Source organism: Mobula hypostoma, chromosome 24 (assembly GCF_963921235.1).
Source record: "Mobula hypostoma chromosome 24, sMobHyp1.1, whole genome shotgun sequence".
Classification (NCBI taxonomy): domain Eukaryota; kingdom Metazoa; phylum Chordata; class Chondrichthyes; order Myliobatiformes; family Myliobatidae; genus Mobula; species Mobula hypostoma.
This window is the reverse complement of record NC_086120.1, coordinates 20335694-20357092: the sequence shown is the minus strand read 5'-3', so window position 1 is coordinate 20357092 and position 21399 is coordinate 20335694. Positions and strand designations below refer to the sequence as shown.

General features: G+C 38.5%; 1 protein-coding gene across 3 annotated transcripts in view; it reads right to left on the bottom strand.

Annotated features, from left to right (window-relative positions):
- Nucleotides 1-21399, bottom strand: part of LOC134337275 (myelin expression factor 2-like) — a 29950-nt gene that overhangs the window by 2005 nt on the left and 6546 nt on the right. Inside the window, exons 4-16 of one of the 3 annotated variants that reach the window (XM_063032143.1) lie at nucleotides 19773-19780; nucleotides 18462-18555; nucleotides 15679-15876; nucleotides 12561-12714; nucleotides 12248-12297; nucleotides 11545-11605; nucleotides 9815-9931; nucleotides 5908-5961; nucleotides 4882-4977; nucleotides 4233-4295; nucleotides 2751-2879; nucleotides 1790-1852; nucleotides 393-745 (exon numbers count right to left, since the gene is read on the bottom strand). In XM_063032143.1, the coding sequence (XP_062888213.1) occupies nucleotides 393-745; nucleotides 1790-1852; nucleotides 2751-2879; nucleotides 4233-4295; nucleotides 4882-4977; nucleotides 5908-5961; nucleotides 9815-9931; nucleotides 11545-11605; nucleotides 12248-12297; nucleotides 12561-12714; nucleotides 15679-15876; nucleotides 18462-18555; nucleotides 19773-19780 (1440 nt within the window). Of the gene's footprint in view, nucleotides 1-392; nucleotides 746-1789; nucleotides 1853-2750; nucleotides 2880-4232; nucleotides 4296-4881; nucleotides 4978-5907; nucleotides 5962-9814; nucleotides 9932-11544; nucleotides 11606-12247; nucleotides 12298-12560; nucleotides 12715-15678; nucleotides 15877-18461; nucleotides 18651-19772; nucleotides 19781-21399 lie in introns of those variants that run through there. The other 2 variants (XM_063032140.1, XM_063032141.1) reach the window with 2 other exon arrangements.

Below are 21399 nucleotides of genomic sequence, written 5' to 3'. Positions count from 1 at the left end.
ATTCAATAGTTAGAATAGATAGAGCTGAAATCCACAGGACACGGTCCAGTCATAGCATTGGAATATCATAGAAGCAAAATTAACAGGGTCAATTAAATACACAATAAGGAGTCACTTAAAGAGGGGATAAGATTACAAACAGAAATGACTTCTTTTTTTTACAGAAACTACTCATCACTACTAACTCTAGTAAAAGACTGAAATTAATTGATGTCAGACTTATTAGAAATTAGAAAAGCATTAGAAATTGAGACCTTAACTTTAAAAAACTTCCAACTGAAATGTATGTTTTTCTTCTTTCTTTACTTTCACAAAGCAGCTTACAATTTTCCCATCTAAATTCTTACCAAAATGTAACTTGCAGCATTCTTACAAATTGATCAAATACTCACATTTCGAACAAATATTTGACAGATTCTTCTTGAATTAAGATTTCCTGTAGCACTGCCCATGGATCCTCCATAGTTCCCACTGAAACGATTACGATCCATATCTGTGGACTTGTCAAAACCTCCACCCATTCCAGTACCCATGCGATCCATACCGCCACCCATTCTATCGGTACTTTGACCCATCCAATCCATTCCAGCTCCCATGCGATCAATATTTGATGTCATCCCAGAAGGCATATTCGATCCAATCCTGTCCATTCCCAAACCAGCACGATCCATTCCAGGTCCCATGCGATCCATGTTTTCCATGCCAATACCTCCACCCATTTTATTCATTGCACCCATTCCAATACCTAAGAAAGGAAAAGTATTTTAACAAAGTGAAATTCAATAAAATTATTCCACTGTAGAGAACCGTGCTCAATTTTAACACACTATTGCCTTAGTCAGGATGAAGCAAAGTTGTCTAAGTGAATCAGCATGGAAACTTTACTTTCTGGAAGCTGAAGCTCCACCAAGTGGCAGGATATAGTTACAAGAATGACAAAAACCAAGGTACTGAAATGGGGGCTACACCACTGATTCTGCAAGATTATAAATGATACATTTCGTAACTTAAATTATTACATCATTTCACAAGGGTGTGATGAGATCACTAACTGCTGCAAACCTCTAGCAGACAAATCCAAACAGAAACAATTTAACTAATGTATGGATATTACTGCAGTTTGGAGCCTGGGCAAATTAGCCAAGTGTTACAGATAACTCACTGGGTTCCAGTTGACTCAGCCCAAGGAAAATGTGTGCCCTCAGACTGAAAACTATTGGATCTTAAAGAAACTAATGGTTGATTGTGTTACAAGATTTAAAAGTTGGATACACAGCAGGGCATCACAATGCTTGATCAGTGGGTTCATAGCATTGGTTGAGAGCTCTAAATAGGGGCTTGGTAAAAAAATTTTATCAATGAAATCAGTGCAGGCTGCAATGGGGTCAGATTTTAATTCTGCACTGAGTTGACCTTGCCAACTGTAGAAATGCATAACCGCCTATCTAAAACAGCAACTGCAAAGTTCAAATTAAAAACTCCTATACAGCTTCAATCACCAGCCTGATCCACCAGCGTCCAGGTTAATTCAATTTGAAGTTTCTTTTGGCAAAACTCAACATGTCCCTTGGCTCAACAGAAGCCAGGAGGAACATCCACACATGTCCAATAATGAAACAGCTTATTTCTCAAACTGTAGCCTCAAAGCTGCTGTGTACCTCATAATAACTTTCTACACATACTCCAACATCACTTGATGTCTGCAATACTATCAGGTTAAAACAATGAACAAACCTTCTTATCAAATTTGGATCTTCAAACATCAACCATGTTTCACAAATGTTCTTACCCATTCCAGATGCCATGCCTGGTGTACCAGCAGCCATTCCACCACCAGCGCTCATTCCGCCAGCTAAATAGATTATGTGCAAATTAGAATTAAAGTACACTATTCTCCCAAAGTTTAAGAGCTACTCTAGGAACCCATTTACAGTTCCAAATCTGTACATCCAAGTTTGGGGGGAAACCTTAAATTTATTTTGACCTATATTTTGTCCAAATAATTTAGATCCTTATGAATCAGGAAATTTAAGCCTATCCAAGGTATTGCAATTCCAGGAACATCCAAATTAGAGACACTAATTGTGGGGGTATTCCCAACTGCTATCCAGCATCACCAAGGAAGCTTGTGGATTGAAGGAAAGGATGCAATACACCCGACATGGTATTTCCCATAGCTAAACAAATTGCAGTGTTTAAATTTATCAAAGAAAACAAATAAAATACATCTAAATTTGGGAATCAAATCAGAAGTACAAGTTGCTTAGATATTTTAAGGCAAAATAAGCACAAGACTGCACAACTTGTATCTTAAAAATGACTTGTACAAAATCAGACGAAGATGGTCATCACTGTTTAAGTGACAACCTCACTTTAAGTACTAAACTCATTAAAATCTCAGGGACTAGTTTCCAGAAATCAAACATTAATTAAAGAATGGGTTCAAGAGCAGAAATTATTGATGAGAAAGTTGATGAGTGCATTTTTAGAATATTTAGAATAATGTACTATTTCAAGTATGAACCAATCATCCTTCCCATCAATTTGCATTTATGCAAATGAAAAGGAATAAAAATGTTTAATGGCAAGAGCCACGAAAACCCAGATCTCAAAGGACGCTACAAATAAATTCAGGTACAATATTTTTTGTTAGACTTTCATAATTGAGCACAATGCTGCATGAATATTAAAATGGAATTATATTAAAATATCAGCACTGTTTTGCAAATGATGCAACTTCTCAAACTTACCCATCCCTCCAAATGAATCACCATATCCACGAGACATTCCCATTTCATTTCTACCAAAATCTCGGTCAAAACCACTGCCACCCATTCCTCCTCCACTGCCAGGCCCATACATTCCTCCTTGATACATGTCTATAAGCAGCAAAATAAAAAATGCCATGAACAGGTACACATTTTTGAATTATAACCAAACTCAGATGGAAATCAAAAGAACCTCAGATGCTGGAAATCTGAAACAAACAAAATCCTGGAAAGGCACAGGTCAGGAGCGTGTAGGGAGACAGTTAACATCACAGGTTGAAGACCCTGCTGATTACATTGCCTGACCACTTCAGCATTTCCAGTACTGTGTTTTTATTCCAATTCCGGAGCTTTCTGGTAACCATGACATATCAGGAGATCTGCATACCACATACAAATTTAATTCAATTCAACATTTTATCCAAGTAAAAAATACTGGGGTCATCATTATCCTTCTGACACGGTTATAAATGTTCCCTTTTACACACCCAGTAATCACCAGGTTATATCTTATACATTCTTCTACACTCAAATGTTACTTTACAAAATTATTTTACATGAACATTCAAGCCTCAATATCCTTTCACACATATAACTCATCTCATGCACAAGTTGTTAAAAATCCTAGTCTGAGTTAATCTAGTTTATTTGCAAGTTTGCATCAGATTTTAGGACCTTCGCAAAGTAGCCAAGCACAGTAAAACTAGAACTACTACCCAAACATTCTGAAATGCTGATGGTTTAGGATCTAACTCACCAGGTAACATTTCACACCCTTGCAAGCCTCATTGGTCCCCAAACTACTAAATTACTTGGAGAATTTATAATACAATGTAAAATGTTAAAAGAAATTTGAAGTGTTGAGGAATTAACACCCAATAATCTGGAAAATCTGCTAGTTCAGCACTGAAGTTCCATGTGTGCCAGATAAAAGTCATAATCTGAGGAGAACTGGCAGATCTCAGCAGTACTTTCAATTGTTGCTGAATTAAGTGCAGCTAGGTGCCCAAATCTGATCCAATTCCTGGTTCCAAATAAGTACTCAAAAGATCTGTGCGCGCTCTGCTGTGGTGCACTCCACCCAGTATTAAAGTTTTGGAAATCATATTTTACAACTAAGTGTAGCAGAAGCTACCAAAACTACATCTCATTTTGAGAGAAGGAACATACAGTTAACAAAGCTAGAATATTCAATGCAGCTCAGCTGATACTGTTTATTATAGCAATTTAATAACTTTCAGAAACTTGCGCATGAAATGTAGGCTCACTAAGATCCACATTTAACTTTTGTTCTTAGCTGGAGGCAGTTTTACAAATGAATAAAGTGTCTGTCAGACATCTACATAAAGATGTATCAATGAAGATAGAGGTCAATCATACAGGCCAACTCTAGCCTCAAGTGTTTGTATGCAAATTCCAGAACTGCTATGAATGTTACATATTTTGTAGCCCATTTCAACTTACCTCCCATGCCACCACCCATTCCTCCTCCACCAGCTCCTCTGTAATCATCCATTCCTCCTGATCCTGGGCAGAAAGTTACATGAAGATGGGTATTGGAGGCTTAGTCAAAATATTCAAATCTATATTATGGGCAAGAGTCCGAACTTGTCCATGATTTCTCGGGCTCAAAATGGAGCTATTCATCATTACAGAGCCTCATACATGTTCACCTGGCCAGGAGTCTAATGGCAATCTCCAGTGATCATCCTATTTGAATATTGGTTAAGGCTACACTCTACAATAAATACTACTTCTGGAAGCCCCATTCAAAACCCAAGGATGAGTTAAAATAACTAGTGGTAATTCTGTTTACATCAAACATTTTTCAGTTGTGATCAGTTGTCATACCCTGCATTTACTCTCCTACAACCTCAAGGGTAAACTTCAAATCTTCAGAAAGGATTTTGGGGAAAAAAAACTTCCCCAAAATCAGGATGGACAGGTCCCTGCTGCCAAGTATTTGCTGTGCCACTGAAGCATTAACAGGTATAAGGCAAAACAGCATCTCTTCTCTCTCTTAGAAAGCACATCATCCTTCCTGCCCAGCAGAGCTGAGTAGAAAGGAACTTTACTTTGCTCAGAATTCAAATTAATACACTAAAATTCTTACCTCCCATTCTCCCCATGTTCATTCCTGGGCCAAATCTCCCCATGTTATCCATCCTGTCCATCCCACCTCCGCCACCACCATATGGACCATCCATGCCTGAAAGTTAGTGCCAAATTTTAATCCAAGATTTTGGATTATTACACAGCCACAATAATTTAGCAAACAGTAGGCCACCCATGGCATTGTGCACTGTCAGCCTAAAATTGTCGTACTGGCAAAAAAAAACATGCTGGAACTTACTCAGTTTTTCTAATACAAGCCAATTATAATGTAAAATTAGATTTGTGGATAGAAAATAGAATTTAATTACTGCAGAGGCAATGGATTATAACTAGATTAGAAATTTGGAGAACTGCAAAACTCCAAATATCCCCCTTAGCACTTCCAATGCCTTAGCTGTAAAGGGGCAATCCATAAAATTAAACTAACTACAAGCAAAAAACAATTGCACCCAAGTTACTTCCAATGGATACAAATCCCCACAGCTTGGAATTTATTTGCTTATAAGTTTAATAGATCAGCTCTATCACAAAATACAAATGGGGCTCATGATTGATCAACAATCCAATAGGAACAAAGAGCAAGATGTAATAACACAACAGAAACACAGCAACAGAGGCCACCAGAGTACTTCAAATACATGGCCAAGAAAAAGCTAAAGGATGATAGTTATTCCTTAGTCACATGTCAAAATTCAGTGTGTTAAAAGTGAGATTAATTTAAATGGGTTAGTATCTGGTTTAAAATGGCTTTTGCATCTGTATATAACTGACATGTAAATTGCCTCCAGTGGCAGATGGATTAAATTGGATGCTATTGACAAAACAATGAAAATCAGTCCTGCCGATTGTTTAAAATGGACTTGAGGAATTCTGCTGCAAAATGTCTAAAAAATTTCCATGCTCATTCTACAAATTCTTAACCAACCCTTTCACACTTCCAGATCACAAACCAGGTAATCTGCAGTATCAGCCAAAATACCAGTAATGAAGTATAAAACCCACAAACGCATTCTCCAACACTTACCCCCTCCTGCCATTCGGTTCATTCCTCCAAAACCCATTCCATCCATTCCCATGCCTGTCGAGGTAGAAACACTCTAATCACCAATTAATAATATGCATTTTTCAAAACCTATTCCTTTTAAAGTATACACTAAAGAGAATAACAAGGACTGTGCAAAAAGTTGATTAAATTTGACCCCAGAAACCTGTAAAAAATGTAAAAATACGAACAAAATTTTGACATTTGGTTGCATTTAGAAAACAACTTTGCATCTTTAAAATAAAACTTAGTTTATTTTCATGGCTATATCTGTAGACAATTTCAAATAGAGTAATTATCAAAACAGCTGGACTACAAAATCTGGTATTCAAGTAACCTGCTTGGAAACCACTGAGACGGGTAGTGTACAGCCTTAATATTTCCTTCATTTAGACACCAGAGGCTCATAGGAATTTCTGTTAATTAAAAAAATGCACTGATCTACAAACCCCATTTCCAGAAAAGTTGGGATATTTTCCAAAATGCAATAAAAACAAAAATCTGTATGTTAATTCACGTGAACCTTTATTTAACTGACAAGAGTACAAAGAAAAGATTTTCAATAGTTACTGACCAACTTAATTGTATTTTGTAAACATACACAAATTTAGAATTTGATGGCTGCAACACACTCAACAAAAGTTGGGACAAAGGCATGTTTACCATTGTGTTACATCACCTTTCCTTTTAATAACAATTTTTAATCGTTTTGCAACTGAGGATACTAATTGCAGTAGATTTGCAATTGGAAATTTTGTCCATTCTTGCTTGATTTAAGACTTCAGCTGCTCAACAGTCCGTGGTCTCTGTTGTCTGATTCTCCCCTTCATGATGCGCCATACATTTTCAACAGGAGATAGATCTGGACTGGCAGCAGGCCAGTCAAGCACACGCACTCTGTCTACAAAGCCACGCTGTTGTAGCCTGTGCAGAACGTGGTCTGGCATTGTCCTGCTGAAATAAGCATGGACGTCTCGGGAAGAGACGTCACCTTGATGGCAACATATGTCTCTCTAAAATCCTAATATACGCCTCAGAGTCAATGGTACCTTCACATATATGCAACTCACCCATGCCGTGGGCACTGATACACCCCCATAGCATCACAGATGCTGGCTTTTGCACCTTTCACTGATAACAATCTGGATGGTCATTTTCATCTTTGGCACGGAGAACTCAACGCCCATTTCTTCCGAAAACTAGCTGAAATGTGGACTCATCTGACCACAGCACACGGTTCCGGTCTTTCAGTCCATCTGAGATGAGCTCGGGCCCAGAGAACTCGCCGGCGTTTCTGCATGGCTTCCTCCTTGCATAATACAGTTTCAAGTTGCATTTCTGGATGCAGCGACGGACTGTGTTGAGTGACAATGGTTTTCCGAAGTACTCCCGAGCCCAGGTGGCTATAATTGTCACAGTAGCATGACCATTTCTTAGGCAGTGCCGCCTGAGGGCTTGAAGGTCATGCACATTCAACAGTGGTTTCCGACTTTGCCCTTTGCACACTAAGATGTCTCTGAATCTTTTCACATTATATATTGTAGATGTTGAAAGACCTAAATTCTCTCACGAATTTTGGCACAAAGGGGTGAGCCACGACCCATCCTCGCTTGCAAAGACTGAGCCTTTGATGGACGCTACTTTTATACCCAATCATGATACCTCACCTGCTACCAATTAGCCTGCTTAATGTGGAGTCTTCCAAACCGGTGTTACTTGAATATTCTGTGCACTTTTCAATCTTATTTTAACTCTGTCCCAACTTTTGTTGAGTGCGTTGCAGCCATCAAATTCTAAATTTGTGTATATTTACAAAATACAAATAAGTTGGTCAGTAAAACTATTGAAAATCTTTTCTTTGTACTTTTGCCAGTTAAATAAAGGTTCACGTGAATTAACATAACACAGATTTTTGTTTTTATTGCATTTTGGAAAATATCCCCACTTTTCTGGAAATGGGGTTTGTAGATGTCTGATGAGCATTCAGAACCCCTGGCATGCTCTTCAAAGTCCTACAGATCTGATCGTGATAGAACTTTGTTAATGTAACCATATCATGTATTTAACTACTTTTCCCAGCACGCAGCATAATACATGCTTGTCAACAGTCCTAACTAAATACCAATGAGTACATTAATGGCAAGCAGTCCCTTCTTAATGGACCTTTTGACAGATACCTTAATAACAACCTATAGCCACTCTTGCTGGCTGACCAAATTATATATAATCCATTATTTATCAGATATGATAGAGTAAAGTACTACACTAGCAGATAGATGACAATGAAAAACCAAGACTAAACTGCCAATGCTGTCGTCTGTAGAAACAAAAAAAAGCAGGAAATACTCATCAGGTGGAACCTGGCAGGCATCAGTGGAGAGAAACAGTCAACTTTTAGGTTGAAACCTTTCATTTGAACAAATGGATCCGTGAAAATGTTTACTGCACATGGGTCAATGCTGGAGACTTAGGTTAGCTACTATCCTCAATTATATAAAGAAATAATATAAAAATAGAGGAACTCTAGCCCAACAACACACATCAAAGTTGCTGGTGAACACAGCAGGCCAGGCAGCATCTCTAGGAAGAGGTACAGTGGACGTTTCAGGCCAAGACCCAGAGATGCTGCCTGGCCTGCTGCATCCACCAGCAACTTTGATGTGTGTTGCTTGAATTTCCAGCATGGGCAGAATTCCTGTTGTTTGGAACTCTAGCCCATCACATTTCCCACCCACCTGGCTTCACCTATCATTTTCTAGTTAATACTCCTTCCAACTTTTTATTCCGGCACCTTCCCTCTTTCTTTCCAGTCCCGAAGAAGGGCCTCAGTCAGAAGTGTTGACTGTTTGATTTCCATGGATGGTACCTGAGCTGCCGAGTTCCTCCAACATATTATGCACAAAGAAGCTGTCATATTTGCAAATGGTGCAAAGGAAGTGCAGATTCAGAAGTGTTTGAAGGACTTAGCTGGAGAGTTTGGATCTGAAACACTTCGGCACAAAGGGAATCTTGGGTGTAAGCAAAGACTAGCCATGGTGATGTTGTACACAAGAGACACCCAGCCTACCATTATAGTTAAATATATAGTCATGCCCAAAAAACTACTAATTTGTCATATCCAATTCTTTGCTTTAACTTCACAAGTGGATTTACAACTACAGGTCAACCACTTTGAATCCAGTTCACCACAGATACAAACACAATTTTCGCCAGCCTAATTTCAAATTTTCCGTGTCACCGCTCCAACCATTGCTATTAGCAGAATGGGCAGCTCGCACAGTCTTTAAAAGAAGTCGTTCCTTTGTTATTCTGTAATTATTTTTAAAATCTGTGCTATCTAGCCCCAGTCATGTCTTCATTGAAGAAAGTAAATGCTTCCTGTGGGGAGATGAAATACGACAAGTCCCGATAACCGCACTTTCAGACATGTCCCTCTGCTTAGTTGTATAATCAAGCTCTTTACTTTGGAAGTGGCAGTAACCAATCTTCTGATGTAAGTAAATACAGATACCTCACAGGGTATTTTGCCTGTACTGTAATTCAATAAATTTCACTTGCTTTTTTGTCATTTCTTTTGTCCTTCATTATCCAGGGGTGAGGTGATATCAAGTGGGTTAGAGATGTTTATTTATTTAATCCTAAACCAACCACCAATGATTCTGGGAAAAAAATATCACTGATCCTGCACTGTACAGGTCCCGATTATTCTGTGTTTGTGGTGGTCAGCCTGCACTAAACTTGCCGGGGGGGGGGGGGGGGGGAGAAGAGAGGAGGGAGAAAAGAGAGAGCATATCTACCAAAAGGTTCAAAATATCAATGCCAGCATATTTTAGGAAGAAAGCAGCCATATTCAATTATCTCTACAAGCTTTGAAAATTACTGTTCTTACCTCCCATTCCAGGGCCCATATCCCTAGGTCGAGCATTTCCCATTCCTGTGTTCAGATCTCTGGCATCAAGAGGCTGGCCACCAGGTCCCAGGCCCATACCCACCCCACCAAGTCCCTCTAATGGGGGAGGGGGGAAAAGAGAGAAGAAAAGATTAAGTTTACAAACATATTTTCCAGAAACTGAAAAAATACTCAGGAAATGATACCTATTGGAAGTTTACCACCAGATTCAAGCATTACCAATGTAAAACTATAACCTGGGTGATAGCACAACCATAAAACATTCCACAATAGTAATGAGCATGCAAATTCTATTGTTTACAACGGTTCACAAGAATTACCTAAAACCTCAACTTAATCTTTGCAACACTGTGCCTGAAAAAGCAGAGTAAATATGCAATTGTCAGAAAATTTAATAAATGCGTCCATCTTCATTTGGTGTAACATCTTTTACAGATTCCTTGTTATAATCTAAACTCCTAATACATCTAGTTTGCTAAACTGGTTTTCATTAATTTACTAATTGCATTACTTGAGAACACTGGCACTTAAGAACTTTAAATTTCCAATGCATTTTGCAATTGTACAAGAGCTTTTGTAATGACAATTAATATCATTCTCTAAATCATTCCATTTAACCAATTTCACAAGTGTAATATAATAGAAAAAAGTTAAACTCAGTTATCCTTGTGTTCAAATTTAAATATTAGGAAATTGAACTATATTTTGTTAATTTCCTTCTTATCCCTAATTTAAAGTGCTATTTATTACCAAAGTGCAACAGGGCCATTGTAGTGAAAAAAGATAAAATATTCATAGTGCAACAATGAGATCTTCATTTTAAGCTCTGATTTACTAAATTTTCACTTTGGGAGGCTGCAGCTTTTAAATAATTCAAATCTTTTTTCATAGATCCCTTGATATTGGTCGTATGTCCAATATTTGCAAAGAAGTATTTTTGAACACATCCAGACCCTCACATTACAAGCTACAGTATTATAGCACTACTAACAACCCCCCTCAGTCATAATTATTGCATTGAATGAATTAACATTGCAAGGACTATAGTTCAATTCAGACTTTAATTAAGCACTATTACAGTATCTACTAATCTCCAGTATTACAACACAAGACATCGGAACAATAAACCCAAGAAGATTCCTCTTGAATTTTTTTTAAACTTGGCAACATGACAGAGCTATCAGTAAATTTGGTCTCCAATCACACCAGAATAGCAAAGTCAAGATTATCACTATGATTACTTACACAACAGGCACCTAATAGGAACTTTGTCTATTACAGCATCAAAAAAATCATTGCATAATGACTTTGTGTTTTTAACTGAAAATGAAGTTTTTAAAAATCTGTTTGTACAAGCAGACTGTGGGGCAATAGACATTTAAGTAAATCAAAGACGGGGTTAGACAGAAAATTTGCATTTTCAACTTCCAGTAATATAAGTGTTCCAATTACAGATGATTAAACAAAGATTTAAAAGCATATTAGTCTATGGAAGTCACTTCCAAATTCAATTGCCAACAATAAGGAAAGGAGAAACTTTAAAAAATAGGGTAGTTGATTTTTTTTTAGCTTTAGGCAAGGAACATTGCTAAATTGCAATTTTTTTAAAGCTACAATTCCAGTATATACTACTAATATCATTTTATGTTAGCATTTGCTTGACCATTGAAATGCAAGTTTATAGTATTTAGTCAAAAAACAATACATACTAGGAAGTTGCGGAGCACGATCTCCAGCATAGAAATTATTCTTGGGCATGGATTTGTCATCCTGTAAAAAAAAGCATTAAAACTTTGGAGTTGACTGTAACAGCAGATGGCTTGTAAACAATTAAAATATAGAAAAATTCTGACTTAGAGGTACTGTACGTATTACTCCACATAAGACTATATGGTTACAAATAATCATATGCAAAGCTGGCCAACTCAGAGCCATTGCAACTATTGGTCTTAGTAAGCCAAGTCTTTGAGGAAGTGACAGTTTCTTAATTTAGATCAGGGATTACCAACCTGGGGGTCCATGGAGCACTGCTTAATGGTATTGATCCATGGCATAAAAAAAGGTTGGGAACCCATGATTTAGATGAATTGTGCCAGTTGACTTTTCTATGCGGTATAACAGTGAAAAAACATACCCAGGAGACACCCCATAGCAAAGCTTCATGCCAGTCAACAGATTACCAAGATCCCACACCAAGTTCTCAAAAGAAATTCAATCCAATACATTGTTAGAAGAGGAGTGGGAGAAGGAGCAAGAAGCCAAATTTCACAGCCTTAATTGTAATTATACTACTTAAAATACTTTAAGTTTTTAAAATAATCCTTCAAAGATAACCTTAAAATCATGTCCAACATTAATACTGTGAAAGCAAAATTGATCATTCAGATTTCACACACCATCATCCAAACTAACCATTTTGATGTGCATTGGCCTGTCGAACAAAAGCTGTCCATTGAACATTGCTGAAAACAATTAAGGAATCTTAAACAGTATATATACACGTCTTGAGACTATGCAGGTTTCATCAACCTCAAATATTTACAAAATATGCATCACTTAAAAGATTCAGATGTAACAATAAATTGTTCATTGGTTTAAAATTTTAAGACTTCATGAACTAAGATCCCAGTAAAGTTATTTTAAATCAAGAAACAAAATGGCCAAGCAGAGTTGAAAATCCCTACTGCAAATCTAACCAACCTAGACATAGTTTCATAAAGGATACAAAGAGCTTGAACTGATTCAATTGGACGTTCAAAGGTTACTGTGCCCATTCCACGGCTCTTCCCATCTTTGTCTTCGACAATATCAGCCCGTACTACATTGCCTGCCATGGAAAAGACTTCTTTCAACTTCTTCCACCCAACTTTGAAATCAAGCTGTAAAATAATCACGAAATTAGCATATGCCTCAAAAAAGGTAAGGATTCTACACAATTTGCTTTTCCTATCCAATGACAAACTATTAAGAATGCTCCATTGGGTAATTTACAATTTTCATGTGGCCAATATCATCAAGAATACTACCAACTACCAATTGTTCAGAATATAGTCAGCTGTGTTGCTTAAATTAAATTTATTTTTGAACTACTGTTACTGTACACAGGTTTAAGATTACACTCATCTTATGAATTTATCTCAGAAGTACGTGGTGCAATTTAATTTTAAATCAACATTTAAAGTTTTAGGATATATTAGAAGTTATCTCAAAATGCACCCATGCACACATTTCAATCATGACTAGATGCAATTTCAAAACTGTCAAAAGCAAGAATTTTTCCTTGAGTAAAAGTAATGCAAAGATTTATTGGCAGATAATAGCTTTCACTGAATAGTATTCAGTATAATCTACTTAGAATGCAACACTAAAAGTGTTGCAGTGTTTACCCCAAAACTTTGTAAATCTAATTCTGGGGGTTAGGCTGAATAAAAGTACTTGAATTTTGGATAGCATTTAGCCAAAATAATTTTTCCTACTATCAATGGCCAATGGGTTTACCCGTGATGGGTTGGGGGATATCTACTACCTTTTGCAGGCTTTTCCATTCAAGGGCATTGGTGTTTCCCTATCAGGCCAATGTGCAACCAGTCAATGTGGCACTAATGAGCCAGATTTTCAATGTCCCTCCTATATGCTGATCTGTCACCACTGATTCGGCCAATGATAGTGAAGTCATCAGCAAACTTAAATGTGGCATTGGAGCTGTGCTTAGCCTCACAGTTATGAAGTGAGTAGAGCAGAGGGCTTGTGGTTCACTTGTGCTAATGGAGATGGTGGAGGAGATGCTGCTGCCAATCACAAATTCCTATTACCTCCAATGGTGCACATTTTATACCAACAAAGAGCAGATTATATCAATAATCCTCAAATTAAACACCAACTGCAAGATTGTTAGATATGGTAATATAACATAGAAAACATACAGCACAATACAGGCCCTTTGGCCCACAAAGCTGTACAGAACATGTCCCTACCTTAGAACTACCTAGGCTTTACCCATAACCCTGTTTTTCTAAGCTCCATGTATCCATCCAGGAGTCTCTTAAAAGACCCTATCGTTTCCACCTCCACCAGCGCCACCGGCAGCCCATTCCATGTGCTCACCACTCTCTGCATAAAAAAAACTTACCCCTGACATCTCCTCTCTACCTACTTCAAGCACTTGAAAACTATGCCCTCTCATGCTAGCCATTTCAGCCCTGGGGAAAAGCCCCTGACTATCCACACGATCAATGCCTCATTATCCTGCACACCTCTATCAGGTCACCTCTCATCCTCCATTGCTCCAAGGAGAAAAGGCCGAGTTCATTCAACCTATTCTCATAAGGCATCCAGGCAACATCCTTGTAAATCTCCTCTACACCCTTTCTATGGTTTCCATGTCCTTCCTTAAGTGAGGCGACCAGAACTCAGCACAATACTCCAAGTGGGGTCTGACCCAGGGTCCCATATAGCTGCAATATTACTTCTCGGCTAAATTGCACGATTGATGAAAGCCATTGCACCGTATGCCTTCTTAACCACAGAGTCAACCTGTGTAGCAGCTTTGAGCGTCCTATGGACTCGGACCCCAAGATCCCTTTGATCCTCCACACTGTCAAGAGTTACCAGTAATACTATATTCTGCCATCATATTTGATCTACCAAAATGAACCACCTGGGTTGAACTCCATCTGCCACTTCTCAGTCCAGTTTTGCATCTTATCAATGTCCCGTTGTAACCGCTGACAGCCCTCCACACTATCCACAACACCCCTAACCTTTGTGTCACCAGCAATTTACATTCCTATCCCGCCACTTCCTCATCCAGGTCATTTATAAAAATCACAGAGTAGGAATCCCAGAACAGATCCCTGAGGCACACCACTGGTCACTGGCCTCTATGCAGAATATGACCCTTCTACAACCACTCTCTGTCTTCTGTGGGCAAGCCAGTTCTAGAACCACAAAGCAATGTCCCCTTGGATCCCATGCCTCCTTACTCTCTCAATAAGCCTTGCGTGGGGTACTTTTATCAAATGCCTTGCTAAAATCCATATACATCTACGGCTCTACCTTCATCAATGTGTTTAGTCACATCCTCAAAAATTCAATCAGGCTCATAAGGCACGACCTGCCTTTCACAAAGCCATGCTGACTATTCCTAATCATATTATACCTCTCCAAATGTTCATAAATCCTGCCTCTCAGGATCTTCTCCATCAACCTACCAACCACTGAAGTAAGACTCACTGGCCTATAATTTCCTGGGCCATCCCTACTCCCTTTCTTGAATAAGGGAACAACATCCGCAACCCTCCAATCCTCTGGAACCTCTCCCATCCTCACTGATAGTGCAAAGATCATTGAACTATTTGAAGCTGCTGTTAGTGATTCATTATGCTACCAAAGACAGTACTGTTTCCAGCATTCTCTGCCACAAAGGAAATTATTACAACCTTTCCCAAACTAGCTCAATTAAAATAATCTTATACGCTTAAATCTGATATGTGATCTCTAATCGCAAGTGAAGTCACAAACATACTTAAGCAACCAGAGCTCCCAATATCTCTTCACACAAAAAAAACAAACTACAAGCAACATTTTTTTTTTAAAAAAGCCACAGTGCGTGTTAAAAACAAACTATGTTTAGCATACTGCATATTTAAAAATTGTAAGTGAAAATAGGGTTCTTTTCTGGTCAACCTCTGCACTTGTGACTCTGGTATATCAAACAACTAATTGTAGTACAACTTATGCACGTGTTTAAGAGAATGCCAAATGTTTCCAAAAATAATTTCATTAATGCTGTTGCTGCAACATAATTTAGCAGATAAAGATTTTGATAGTAATTTTAAACTCACATTAACAATAAAGATGGTGCTTCCAAGTCTGCCAGCTTGCAGTGCACTGAGAACATCTCTGGGGACATTAGGGTTATTCAAGAGAGCTGGAGGGATATTCATTCCAGGACCACCTCCAATGCCCCCTCCAACCATTCCCATCCTGTCGAAGCCACCAAACTTCTGCATCATCCGTCTTGCATGCTCGCCATCCAGATCCTAAGTATAAGTTAAGTTAAAATACTGAATAAATAGTCAACATTCATCTAAAAGAAGAAACTGTTAACATCCCTTTACATCATGGCTTCTTTTTAAAAAAAAAAGACCAAGATGGCCTTGGTTTACATTACTATGTTATCTGTGAACTGGTGCCAGGCAAATAGCCTCTTAATCTCAAGAGAAAGGAGAACTCTCACCACTCACAGTCCTCTCTACGTTGGCGGCACAACAGCAGAAACTTCACATGGCTCCAGAACACATCCTACACCATCAAGAAAGCTCACCAATGCCTCTAGTTTCTGAGGCTGGAGAGCTGGACCTAATACACCAATACTCACATCCTTCTACAAATTTGCAATAGTGCATCATAACATGCTGCATCACTGAGTACTACAGAAGTTGTACTACAGCAGACAGGAAGGCTCTACAAAAGGTAGTCAAAATCATTCACCGCATCACCAGCCATCAAGGACAGAAAGGAACAAAATAAAGTCCAGCAATATCATGACGATTTCTACAGAATCTGTTGTGTTTATGATTTGCTCCTCCACCTACTAAGCCACCCAACAACACCCCCCACCACCACTACTTATACCTGTCAGACACACCTTATGGACAGACACTCCAGTATACTTGATATAAAGCAACATACCTGTCACTCTATTTACAGTTGCAACAAAGCTCGTGAACTCTTTGTAATTACCCTGCTTTCTGCATTAAATACTCAAATTGTGGTCTAATCGCAAAAACAGACAAACAATCTGCCTGAACTAATAACACAAACAATTGCACTACTTCTCATCAATGCTGAGTTCACCATTTAAACTATCACAGCCTAGGTTCAAAAAAAAAATGTGAACCTCTGGGGTAATGCCCTCTACAAAAGCTATGTGGAGTCAGGTACTCCATCAATGAGATGAGATTGGAGGTATCCTGCCCTATTAAAAAAAGACAGGTTACACAAAATTAGGTTACTGACAGAGCCTGCTCTTCTCAAGAAAGATCTGTTTATGTGCACCATGCCTCAATCAAAACCACTTTCAGAGGACCTTCGAAGAATTGTAGAGATGCATGAAGCTGGTAAAGGCTACAAAAGCATGCCTAAAGACCTGAATATACAGTCCACAGTAAGAGAAAATGTCTCAAACAGAAGAAATTCAATACTGTCGCTATTCTCCCTAGGAGCAGGCATCCTGCAAAGATCACACCAAGAGCACAACATGCAATGTTAAAGGAGGCGAAAAAGAACCCAGGGATAACAGCAAAAGACCTGCAGAAATCTCTAGAACTTGCCGAACTCTGTTCATGTGTCCACTATAGGAAAAACACTGAATGATGTTCATGGAAGGACACCACGGAGGAAACCAGTGTTCTCCAAAAAAATAAACATTTTTGCTGCACGTCTCAAGTTTGCAAAAGACCACCTGGATGCTCCACGATGTTTCTGGGACAACGTTCTGTGGACAGATGAGACAGAAGTTGAACTTTGGCAGAAATGCACACCACTATGTTTGGAGGAAGAAGGGCACTGCACACCAACACCAAAACCTTATCCCAATTGTGAAGCGAGGTGGAAGGAACATCATGATTTGGGGCTGCTTTGCTGCTTCAGACAGCTTGCAATCGTTGAGGGAACAATGAATTCAAAATTGTATCAAGACATTTTACAGGAGACTATCGGTGTAGCAGTCTGTCATCTGAAGCTTAATAGAAGTTGGACGATGCAACAAGACAATAATCTGAAACACAAGAGTAAATCAACACAATAGTTTAAAAAGAAAAATAATTGTGTTTTGGAATGGCCCAAGTCAGAATCCAGACCCTAAATGAAACTATTTGAATGGAGTCAGTCTAAAATTCCTCCTCACCATTGTACAAGTCTGATCAGCAGCAGCAAGGAACATTTAGTGTGGTTATTGTTGCTAAAGGAGTTTCTACCAGTTATTAAATACAAGGGTGCACATACTTTTTCCAATCTGGACTGTGAATGAGTAAGCAATGTGTTCAATAAAGACTTGAAAAAAACAATTGTCCGTTATTAGTTTAGGCAGATTGTGTGTCTATTTTTGTGACCTAGATTAAGATCAGACTACATTTAATAATTAATGCAGAAAACCAGGTAATTGCAAAGGGTTCACAAACTTTTTCTTGCAACTGCACATACAATGAATCTGTTTATATAAAGCATTTATGTATCTATATTCATTGTATTCTTTATCTTATGGTACTTTATTGAGCTGCATCAGGTCTCCTTTACCCCTGTATACTGGAATGGACATTAAACAATCTTGAATCTTAATAATGCAGCCAAATAAATAGGTATTTCTGGGGCCCTATTTTGACAGCACAAAAGAGGTTTACTCACAGGCTAAGCTGTGTGTTAAAAGTACCATAGAATGGTTCATTGTAGGTAGAACGGAACAAAATGAGACAATAAATTAAAATACACTTCATAACTAATGTGGGAGCAGCAATGATGCAATTGTAATATCAGTCTTTTAGACCCATCTTTTTCCAAGGTCAATTGTCCCAACAATGATACAGCCCATCTCCATTTAAATCTGCTTCAAAATTAAATCACTTACCTCTTTCACTTTAAGAGGTCTTCCACTAAAACTCTGCTTGTCCATTACCTCGACAGCCTTCTTCATGTTTTCTTCACTTTTGAACTCCACAACACTGAAAAAGAAGTGCACATTACACAAATCCTTCCAGACAATACTTTGGCTTGGAACTATACATGTAGTTAACCTTTCCATCACTGCTTGTAAATATGTTAATTACTATGCAGCAGCCTGTCCAAAAAGTTATAAAACAATTATAAACTCAGTATGTCAAGCAGCATCTGCTGAGGCAAAGGGATGGTCTGCATTTCAGACTGTACCCAGATTTAGGAATTGAGGCTGTTGAGGGATGACAGTCAGTGTAGAAATGAAGAAAGGCGAGATGGGGGTCAGTAGATGACAATGGGAACCAGATCAAGGGAGAAAGATCACAGTTTAACACAGAGCAGGGATAGGTGGAAAGAGAAAAAGTGAACAAGAAGTGGGAACCTGGGTGGACTGATGGCAGTGGTAAAGAACACAAGGGTACAAGTTAACATTCGAAGAGCATTTGATAGCTCTGGCTCTGTAACTGGGAGTTCAGAAGGATGATGTGGGAACCCCGGATTCTCCTTCCTTTGGTTCAACCCCCCCCCCCACAAAGACCCATTACCTCACCCACATCGTTACTTGCGTCTGCCCAAGACCCACATTCTTATCTACCTGTGGTTTAACACTGGTATAGCCTTGGTTCACTCACCTCACCCACACATGGCCTGAATACCCCCCCAATCCAGCCCGACCTGTCACCAGTCTCTTTTAACGATTCCACCCCCCCCCCCAAACATGTATCCACCTACCAGGCTCTTTTCTCATTCCCTGCCTCAATTCAATATACTTGCTTTCTAGTATACAGCATGCTGTTTGACCCACAGTTCTTTCAACTGTTTACTTTGTCCAGATTCCATCATCTCGAATCTCTTTGCCACCTTCCCAATCAGTTTTGTACTTCTCAAAATTCATCCACCAACCCAGTTAGGGCTTAACTTAAGCTTACATTTCCATGCACCTGTTCCTTTCATACATTTCAAATCCCTATTCACATCTAGCAATGGATAATATGCAGGGAGTTTCACAACCTAACTCACACATCTATATTCAAAATCTACAAACATGCAATTCAGCCAGTAAACACAGAAACCACAGGAACACTCTCGTCTCACCACAGAAACATGGCAACGATTAATACCCATTCCATCTCCCAGCACCATTCTTACACAACATATGTATGGATCAAACTTAGTTTAAACATCTCGTATTAGGAAAGAGAACTAAGACTGAAGGGAAACTTACCCACATCCCTTTGGTCACAGTTGATAGCATGTAAAGAAGGAAAAAATGTAAAAATTAAATAAAGAATATTGAGATCCATACAAAAATTGAAATAACCTATATTGACAATACAGGGGGAGTAACTTCATCACCATTTGACTAAATATTGGTCCTCTGCTGTGTACCCTCTAAAATTTGTTCTTGCATCATGTAATGCAAAAGGAAGATCATGAGCTAGTAACAATGCACAAGGAACAGAGGTTCCAGAGAACCAATACAATCCCACCAAATACCCAACGATGGGCATAACAGGTGGGACATACCAAGCACAAGCTGGACATCACCACTCAGAGCCGGAAGCAAATTTTGTAAAACAACCGCCACAGGCCACTCTTTAGAGCACCCAATGGCTGATTTAAGAGACCTGGGAGCAGGTTGTATGTTAATAAATTTGCACACAGCTCAGAAAGTGAGACACTAAATGATCTCTCCAAAAATAACTCATGGTATTTTGCCAGGCTCTTTTAAACATTTCCAGCCTTCAACTTATTAGGACCCATGGGTAAATTCAGAGCAAAACATACTGGTGTATATATTAAAAGTTCTGATTGAAATGTCATCATTTTCCCATCTAAACCCAGTTATTTCAAAATGGGGACTATACAGAAAAATTCCTGATTTAACTCTCAAAGTAAGATACTTTTAAAATTATTCCAAGCTGGACTTCATATTGTGGATAGTGGCAGCTCTACAGCATTAACCAAATAAACATGATTTTCATAAACCTTACATCAAACTATCACTTCCACCATGTGTCTAAAATCCATCCACTTTCACATTTCCATTGACAACTTATTCAACATCCCACTCTATGCTTAACACCATTAAGGATCAGAACCAAAATATTCCCCGTTTTGACGATTACAGCCCTGGTTAGCATAACATCAGGAAAGACAAAAATACCTGACATCCCTCAACAGTTGCTTGTTTAAGCTGTATAGCAGATATATTTGGTAATGTTTCTTTTTGACATTATTTGACAAAGTGAACATCCTTCAATCTTCCCACACTAAATACAAAGTGCCAAATCAAGGCTACAATGATTCAGGGGGCAAACAACATTATGGATAATCCATTCACTTTACATAATGCACAGGGGTCATCTTATAAACCCTTAAGGTTCATAAACCACATTTTGTGGTGGGCAAAAGGCAAATATAGCACAATGCTTAGCCATACAAGCATAAAGGTCCAGATTCTGATCAGTGTTGAACTAACTAGAGGGGACAATGTCAAAAAAGTTAGGGGGGAAAAAATCAATCACCTCTGACAACTACAACAATTCCAGTTGAAAAGTGCAGATATGATACAATGGATGTTTCAGACTTCACTACGAGGCTTTCCAATCAAATGACTTACTGTCAAGGCGTACACATATACAATTTTGGCAGGCACCAAACTGGTGCCAGCTGTAGCAAAATGATTGTCTACTTATCACTGCGTTCAGAAGGCATAGGAGCAAATGTAATGTTGGTGAGGGGAAAATAATAAATCCATTGCATAAACCTTTCTAACTACTTAACATACTGTACCACATTTTCAAGTACTTTTGAAAAACATGGAGACTATCAAAGACAACCAAAATATT